We start from the raw sequence: 9,488 nt of genomic DNA on the forward strand, positions 1-9,488 counted from the left end.
TTTTTTTTTTTTTTTTAAAGATTTATTTATTTATTATATATGAATACACTGTAGCTGTCTTCAGACACACCAGAAGAGGGCATCAGATCTCATTACAGATGGTTGTGAGCCACCATGTGGTTGCTGGGATTTGAACTCAGGACCTCTGGAAGTGCAGTCAGTGCTCTTAACCACTGAGCCATCTCTCCAGCCCAGCTTTTTTTTTTTTAAAGCTATATTTACCTATGTGTATGAATATCTGCATGTATGTCTGTGCAGAGCTCAGACAAGCATGTCACATCCTGTGAAACTGTAGTTATGGACAGTTATGAGCTGCCATGTGGATGCTGGAAATATGCATCATGACAGGCATGGTCATCTGCAAGAACAACAAATGCTCAGAACTGCCGAGCCACTCTCCGGTTCCGATCACACATTTAAAGATAGCCTTGGCTATACTACCAATATGAGGCCAGCCCAGGATATGTGAGACTCTGTCTCAAAAACAACGCACACACTAAATAAATAAAAAACAAATTTCAAATGTTTAAAAACTTAAAAAAAAAAAAAACCACCCACAGACACTAAGTACAGTGTGCTATTAACCATGTAAAGGAAACGGTACAGACAAACAACATCTGGAGACTCCGGATCACTCCAGCCCACGTGGCCTGCTGCTCCCTGGCAGTGGATCCTGTACTGTCTCTCTTTTTAATCATGTTTTGAAGATTTGCTTATTTTGTTATTTTATGCATATAGATGTTTTGCCTGCATGTATGTTTGTGTGCCACGCACACGCAGTACCTGTAGAGGCCAGATGAGGGTGTCAGATCTCCAGAGCTTGTTGTTATAGGCGGTTATGAGACCTCATGTGGGTACTGGAAATTGAACTGGGGTCCTTTCTCTGGAAGAGCAATAAATACTCTGAACCGATGAGATGTGTCTCCAGCCCCTTGTACTATTTAAATAAGTAAATGTAAAAATTTAAATAAAACTCCTTGCTGCTTGCTGAGAGAAATGGACACACAAACTACCAACTATGGGAGCCAGGTTCAGCATCATGTACCTGCAGTGCCGATTATCTAGAAGGCTGAGGCAGGAGGGTCAGCTCAGCTCAGGGCGAACCAGACAGGACGATATAATGAGACATTTTTTCTAATAAATCTAAATTGGAAGGTACTGGAGGGAAGTTAGTAATGGTAATTGCTCTCAGTAGGGTTAAAGGTGACCTCCTCTGTTTCTCTCCCTTCCCCTCCCTCCACCTCTGCACTGTTGGCGATTAAACATGGCCTTACCCATGCCAGGCAAGAAGAACTCCACTGCTCAACTACATCCTCAGTGCCTTTTCTGTTTTTACTCTTTAAATTCTCCACAATGAACACTCATTGCTTTGATAAAGGAGCTAGGGCAGCAAATGCTAACAGACAGCCAACGATGTCACTGATAAACCCTCGGGAGGAGAGAGAAGTCCCTGGGCCCCTCTCCATGACTGGGAGCTCAACCTGCTCAATGACTCTTGTCGTATGTTTTTAAAGCAGGGGACAGAGCTCAGGACTGATGCATGCTGGGAATCTACCACTTACCCACACATCAGCCTGGCTTTTGATGCTTTCTGCCAGACAGACAGACTCTCCGGACTGCCTTTAGCTCCTCCCTTGCATTTGCTCTCTCACCCGGACTCCTTGGCCTGTGACTCCAGGCCCCTCTGCTCTTGAGCCTTGGTTTCCGTGAAACAGTCATAAGATGGAGATTAAGGGCTTGTGGGCACCTTAGGAAAGATCTAACCAAACTACCTCATATACAGACCCTTAGAACCTGGGTTTTCTCTTTTGTCACGTCTCCATGGTGACATTCCTTCACCGACCCTCTTTCTGATTTGGCATCACATGGCTGGTTCATTCCAGTCTAATCACACGTTTCCCAAGACTCCTTGGCTGCACAGGCTGATCTGTCAGCAAGGATGATCCCACTAGGTCACAGGACAGGCCCAGCCCATTCCTGCCCTCATTTATCCTTCGTGTGTCGCCTTGTGCATGCCATGACACACGTGTGGACATCAGAGGCTAACCATGGGAGTCAGACCTTGCCTTCTACAGTTTGTTTGAGGTAACCCTGTGTACACCAGTTACCCCTGTGTACACCAGTCTGGTCTCTCGTGTTTCTCATCTCCTTGTGGGAGCACTAGAATCAGAACTCTATTGAGTTTCATTGTGTTCTGGGAAAATGGACTTCTGGGAAACTCACATTTCTGTGGCAAGCACTTAACCACTGAACTATAGCTCCAGCCCATTTCCCTGGTTCTTTTGTTTTAGACAGGGTCTCTCTATGTAGCCCTGGGTGTCCTGAACTCACTATGCAGCCCAGGCTGGCCTTGAACTCACAGAGATCTGCCTGCCTCTGCCTTCCAAGTGCTGAGACTAAAGGCACATGGCTCAGGTCCAGTGCATTCTCAATTTACAGAAAAGGTCCCCCAGCTCAGGGACCAGGGTGAAGCAGGTTGGAGGTGGCACGGCTTACCCTCTGTACGCTCCAGCTCCCCAAGAACCATGTACAGGAAGTTCACGTGCGCCTCAAAAGGCTCCACCAACTTGGTGCAGACAAGCAGCTGACACTGATCAGGTCTCTGTGGAGCCACCAGGGTCACGAGGGAGCGTGTCATGTCATAGACGTACAACCTAGAGGGCACAGAAGTGTGATCGTTCCTACTCACAGCAAGGCCACCACCAAGCTCCAAAGGTTTGAAAAGGCCAACAAATACAAGCAAGTCCATGCTTGGTCTCAATTTGATCTAAGAAATAAAATATAAGTAACAGACCTGAGCATGTGTTTCCTGCTACCATACAGACAGGGTATCTTTCAAGTTCCTACTTTTGCTTTGAACTTTGTTAAATTTTTTAGATACAAGGCCTCAGTATGTGCCCCTGGCTGGTCTGGAACTCAATATGTAGACCAAGCTGGCCCTGAACTCACCTGCCTCTGCTTCCCAAGTGCTGGGATTAACGACATGAGCCACTGAGCCCAGCTCATTTTTTTCTCTTTTGAGAAACTACATTGCCAAGCAGGCCTTGAACCTGAGATCCTCCTGCACCAGCCTCCAAAACTGGGCGACAGCATGTCCCATGATTGTGTCACTTTACTCTCAGGTAATTTGTGACATAACAATATACGACTACCACAATTGTGTGTGTGTTTATAATTAGGTAAGATTATATTAAAACCACTTTAATAGAGTGTTTTAGAAGGGGGCTATTTAGCTATCCCCCAGCATGTGAAGAGTTGAATCTTACCTGCCAAATGTCCGAAGTGTGCTTCCTTCAGGGACCTGGCCATCACTGAGTTCCCAGGGGAAGTAATAGATCCCAGGTTTAGGTAGCATTGTCAGCACCAGGATCCAAATAGTTGGGATGGAAATTTGAAGATTCCTGATAAACCAAGCCAACCACAAGACATGAGAGAGAGATTTTCTACATCTGGAAGACTAGCTGTTAGCATTTCTTCTAGGCTTCCCCCTACAGTTCCTGGCAATAGCCAAGTAATGCCTGGCTTACTATAAAAGGGGCTGTTTGGCCCCTCCTTGATATCTTACTCTATGCCCCTTCTCTCCCTACCCCTTCTCCTTCTCTCCTCATACCCCTTTTCCCTTCTCCACGTGTTCCTGGCAGGCTTCTCCTCCTCTCCTCTCTTCTCCTCTCCTCTCTTCTCCTCTCCTTTTCTCTTTCTCTGCCTTTCTCTGTCTCGACTCCCTCCCCAATTCCCCTTCCTATGCCCTAAATAAACTGTAGTCTTTACTATATCCATCATATGACTGATACTTCAGGGGGAAGGGATGCCTCAGCATGGGCCCTCAGAGACACCCCTTCCACCCATACTGTGTTTCTACCAAGCATATCCTGGCTTTTTCTTTCTTTTTTATAAAACACAACACTAGCTCCAGTAGGAAGGGTTTTGAAAGTGAAAGATATATGTATGTATATATGTTATGAGTTGGGTTTTTTGTTTTGTTTTTTGTTTGTTTGTTTGTTTGTTTTTGGTTTTTCGAGACAGGGTTTCTCTGTGTAGCCCTGGCTGTCCTGGAACTCATTCTGTAGACCAGGCTAGCTTTGAACTCTCAAACTCAGAAATCCGCCTGCCTCTGCCTCTGCCTCCCAAGTTAAAGGCGTGTGCCACCACCGCCCGGCATGTTATGAGTTGTTAATGTACAAGCCTGCATCACACACTGACCCATATCCATTTTACATAAGTAAAAGCTACAGGGAGAATCAGTGTTCCACTGCAATCTCCATTCTCCATTAATTTCATAAAGCAGAGGTCTGTAAAGAAATATATGTTATCTGGTTGGTGGTGGCGAATGCCTTTGATCTTAGCACTCAGGAGGCAGAGGCAGGTGAATCTCTGAGTTTGAGGCCAGCCTGAATTACAAGAGAAGTCTCAGAACAGCCAGGAGCACACAGAGAGGCCATGTCAGAAAACAAAACAAAAGGATGCACGTATGTGTTCGATCTCTGTGAGCGCGAGGTCTCTACGGCTGTTCACCTCTGTCAGCAGCTGACTTTTATGTGTACGAGGGTTCGCCTGCATGTGTTTGTATATTTGAGAACAGCTATAGATAAAACAGAAACCAAGGAGCCTGACTCATTCTAATCAAACACTGGCTACAACCTGGTAGCCTTGTCATCTTGTGCCTTTAATCCAGCATGTCCTGTCTGCAACTTGTGCTGGGGACGTAGCTCAATTGGTAGAGTGTGGCTTTGCATGGGTTGGATCCCAGCACTTCATATACCGGATGTAACCTTTTCCAGAACTCCTTTTTGAAGTTCTGATTTTATTTTTCAAATGTGTATGAGGGTTTTCCTTGCATGTATATCCTCGTACTGTCTGTATACCGGTTGTCTGCGGAGGTGAGAAGGTATGGTATCCCCTGGAACTGGAGTTTCAGAGAGGTCTGTGAGCAGCTATGTGAGTTCTGGGAACCTGGGCCTCTTCAAGAACAAAAAGAGCTCGGAACTACTTAGCTACCACACTAGCCCCTCAACTTCTCTTCTCTTTCTTTCTTTTTTTTTTCAAGATTTTTGCTTGTGTGTGTGTGTGTGTGTGTGTGTGTGTGTGTGTGTGTGCAGGAGTGCATGGCTATGGAAGCCAGAAGCTTGTGTCAGTTCCCTTGGACTGGAGTTCTGGGCAGTCATGAGCCACCTGATGTGGGTACTGGGAACTGAACTCAGGTGCTCTGCAGGAGTAGCAAGTGCTCTTAACCACTGAGCCATCTCTGCAGCCCTTGAACATTTTCTTTTAAAGACCGGGTTTCACTCTGTGGTCCCACCTGGCTTCTAACTCTCCTCCTCCTAGCTCAGCTTCCCAATGCTTGCATTTATACCACGCACTGTTACATGAAGCTCTGTGGACGTTTTGACCCAGATTTCCTGCTTTCAGAAATGACCCTGCAAACATCTGTCATTTAGGTCACTTTGTGGCATTCTGTTGCAACAGCGAGGGGCAGGTAACATAATATCACTTCTGATGCTCCATTAGCTTCAGATGAGTAAGACCTCTGGTAGAGGACAGGACCAGTCAACAGGAAAGCCATGGAAAGAAATGTAGATCAGACAGGACCTCGAATCAACATTACGTTATCTTAACTGCAGTCATTCTGTAAATGTTCTTATTTGTAGGAAATTTGTACACTGGTAAATAAAGGGAGACTCCCATAAAGTTTCCTCAAACAGCTCCAAAACAGAGAGTGAATAAATAAAGCTGACCTACAGGTGACAGATAAAGCAACTGACAAACGCTAACTAGAGAATCTGGGTGAAAGGTAGATTGCTTGGTTATTCTCTTATTGAGGTTCCTGACTATTCACAAAACCAAAAACAAGCAAACAAACAAACAAAAAATAACAATCCGTAATTCGGTGGTCAGACTACAGAACTCCCTATAAATGGTTTAAAGGTCACCTCTCACTATAACCAACAAAAGTCAGTCTTAGGTTGGCCCATGGTGCCACACTGGGTGGGAAACTGCCTAGTGTTAACCTCTATTTCCTGTCTCCTTCTAACTCACAAACTCAGGACCTGTACCTGAGCTGGTCCTGATACTCAAACAGGTTTTATCCATTTAGTTTTTGACGAAAATAAGTGGCAGCTGGGTGTTGGTGGCACACGCCTTAATCCTACCACTTGGGAGGTAGGGGCAGGGCAGGGGCAGGAGGGAGTTCCAAGATAGCCAGAGCTACACAGTGAAACCCTATCTACAAACAAACAAAAACAACCAACCAGCCATGTAGCCCTAGATGGCTTGCAACTCACAATATTATGTAGTAGATCAGGCTGGCTTCAAACTTACAGAGATCATCACCCTGCCTCTGCTGCCTGACAATGGTCTTTTCTAAAAAGATAAATTGCATTTATTTTTGGTGTGTGCACATGTATGTGCATGTTATAGCGCACACGTGGAGGTCAGGAGACAGCCTCGTGGAGCTGGTTCTCTTTGAAAACCTTTAGTGGGTTCTGGGGCTGCCCTCAGGCCTGTGGGCTTGCATCTCAGGAATCGAGTCCCACTATCTACTGAGCCATCTCAGCAGTCCATGTGAACAGCTTGTTTTGTTTTTCAAACTTTCATGACTCTTCTCTTCTGGGTCCCCCTTTTTTTTTTATCAGCTATTTTAAAGTATCTCTTTGACAGTGGGTCTCTCTCCTCTACCTACTGTCCTGCTTACCCTGTGCCCCGCCTTGATGTATCTCCTTCACTGCAGTGTCCTGAGTAATCAGATTTTAAATCGAATCATGTGTTTAGTGTGATTTTGCTCACCAGATTAACACCCTCATAGCAGCAGGGGTTCTGATGACTGTGTTCTTTGCACCTACTAGGATTTTTTTTTTTTGGTTTTTGTTTTTGAGACAGGGTTTCTCTGTGTAGCCCTGGCTGTCCTGGAACTCACTCTGTAGACCAGGCTGGCCTCGAACTCAGAAATCCGCCTGCCTCTGCCTCCCAAGTGCTGGGATTAAAGGCGTGCGCCACCACCGCCCGGCTAGGATTTTTTTTAAAAAAAAATAATTTATTCTTATTCTATATGCATTGGTGTTTTGCCTATATGTATGTCTGTGTGAGGATGTCAGATCCCCTGGAACTGGAGTTACAGACAGTTGTGAGCTGCCATGTAAGAGTTGGGAACTAAACCCACGTCCCCTGGAAGAATAGTTAGTGCGCTTAACCACTGAGCCATCTCTCCAGCCCACGCCTACCAGTTTTGGGGCACTACTAACTATGAATGGATAAATAGATCCATGAAGAGAATAGAAATCAAACACCCATCCCACACTTCCTGGGCACTGAGCCCACTGTACCTTGCTACAATGTTAATCTGCCAGAATCTGCCTTTATCAGCACGTGTAGCTGGATCTTCCTGGACTGTCCACCCGGGTTAATGGCTTCAACATTAACTGTCAGTCCACTCTCAGTGGCTATCTGAGTCCCTTCACCTTGCCATTTCCAATTTTATACTGATTCTTTTGTTGTTTTTGCTGCTGTTTTGAGACAGGGCCTCAATGTGTAGCTTTGACTGGCTTGGAACTCACTCTGTAGACCAGGATGGCCTGGAACTCAGAGATCCACCTGCCTCTGCCTCTGCCTCTGCCTCATGAGTGGTAGGATTGAAGGCATCACCACCCGACCCAACCTGTACCACGATTCTTATACAATTATAATTAAAACTCATAGCTGAAATTGCTGCCTTAAACCGAATGAACACTTCTCTGCAACCCAGGTTGGTCTTGAATTTTCAATCTTTCTGCCCAGCCTCTTGAATAGCTGAGATTCCAGGCCTGTGCCAAAAGGCCAGGTCAAACTTCCGACTGTCAATAAATCTGACCATAGGTTTCCCTCTCCGAGATGCTGCCAAAGGTTTGCCGTGTAGTCTTTTCCCTTTACCCCAGAAAGCAATAACCTTGGTTTCATCTCATCAATAACTTATGTTAGTTGTACTTGGGATCCAAGCTTTTGCTAAGAGGGATAAAATTCACAATAACCAAACTAAACAAGATATCAGTGCCTTTGTGTCCTTGAAAAGATCCACAGCAACAGACCCTTGCTCAGACATGGAACCTGAGCCAAAGGTACAGTCAACAACCATGATATGGTCTTTATTTAACTTTTCAGAAGTTTCCTTATTTTCTCTTTTGAACTTATAAATTTTGTGGAGCTGAGGATATAGATCAGGGGTCTATCTCCTGCATCAAGAAAAAAAAAGTGCATTAAAATACTGAATTTTGGGGCCTCCCTTAAAATCAAGATAAAGTATTCATTTAACCCGTTCTCAGCACTGTTAATGTAAAAGGGTCTTACCTATGTTGTTACAAGGGCAAGCTAGAGAGGTAAAGAAGAAATGTAGTTCCTTTTTGTGGCATGAAATCAAACGAGGAAAGAGTACATTTTACTTAGCACTTAAGGGCTTTTTGAAACAAGGCACTACACAGCCCAAGCTGCCTTCATTCCGACTCTATACATCTGATAACGATCTTGGACTTCGAGATCCTCAGACCTCCACTTGAAGTTGCAAGCCTGTGCCACGGTGCCCAGTTTATGTTGTGCTTTGAGATCAGATTCTGGCTTTAGTGCATGCTAGACATCTCCAGGCTAATAAGCATTCTTTTTAAGGAATAAGAACTAAAAAAACAAACGGGTGAAAACTGGCTGTCTCTGAGGCTAAGGAACTCTTTTGTTATCAATCCTACGATAAAACTTCTTAGGCATGTGTACATTTTACATCTTCGAGGACGATGATAATGATACCGCAAACTAAAGTCTAGCTTTCAAAATTTCTAGGACCTGCCAGTTTGGGTGGGAAAAAAATCTTGGATTATAAAATGTAGAGAATCTGGATCTGTTCCCTCTCGCTCTAAATTCAGGCCCACTGCATAAACCGGGAAGCTTCGCAGCACCAGGACCTTCATCCCATGCTTCTAAAAGTCAGTCTAGTCGGCAGTATTTTTAGCCAACGACAATGAACCGTCTCCCGAACGTGACCTTTGTCCTGGTAGCCTTTTGCTCCTATTTGGTTGGGTTCCAGTAAAATCAACAGCTTTCCCCCATTAGCTTCTTCACCCAGCCCGAGATCCTTGGCACCCACTCCGTTCGGGTTTCCGGGGACAGCTTAGCAACAGAACCCCCACCGCCACCCCCCCACCAACTCGCGCCTCTACCGCCCAAGCCCGAAAGCAGGTGAGTCCTTCAGCGCAGGCGCAATCCCGCCCCTCAAGGCCCTGGCCAATCCGTTGCGCGGGTTTCCTGGGCTCTTTACCGCACGGAAAGATCACGTGAACCTGGAGAAGTGACGTCCGGAAAGAGCCCCACTCCCTTTCCAGTGCTACCGCGGTTTCTTGACCTTCTACCTTGCTCTCCTTGGCGAGGAGCCGCTCAGGGACCTCCCCTGGCCCGCAGCAGGGGATTCGTCGGTCCGGCGGGCGGTACCAGCGTCCCGGATTGCAGCTGGTCACGTGAGGAGCAGCCGCGGGGCGGGG

General features: G+C 45.9%; 1 protein-coding gene across 3 annotated transcripts in view; it reads right to left on the reverse strand.

Annotated features, from left to right (window-relative positions):
• Ten1 (TEN1 subunit of CST complex) overlaps positions 1-9,487 on the reverse strand; it is a 15,124-nt gene extending 5,637 nt beyond the window's left edge. The window contains exons 1-3 of one of the 3 annotated variants that reach the window (XM_028752941.1): positions 9,360-9,487; positions 3,267-3,401; positions 2,497-2,654 (exon numbers count right to left, since the gene is read on the reverse strand). In XM_028752941.1, coding sequence (XP_028608774.1) covers positions 2,497-2,654; positions 3,267-3,355 — 247 coding nt within the window. In that variant the 5' untranslated portion in view covers positions 3,356-3,401; positions 9,360-9,487. Of the gene's footprint in view, positions 1-2,496; positions 2,655-3,266; positions 3,402-9,268 lie in introns of all 3 variants that reach the window. The other 2 variants (XM_028752942.1, XM_028752943.1) reach the window with 2 other exon arrangements.
• Position 9,488: the final 1 nt, after the last annotated feature.

This window comes from Grammomys surdaster, unplaced genomic scaffold, assembly GCF_004785775.1.
Source record: "Grammomys surdaster isolate TR1022 unplaced genomic scaffold, NIH_TR_1.0 125940, whole genome shotgun sequence".
NCBI lineage: Eukaryota > Metazoa > Chordata > Mammalia > Rodentia > Muridae > Grammomys > Grammomys surdaster.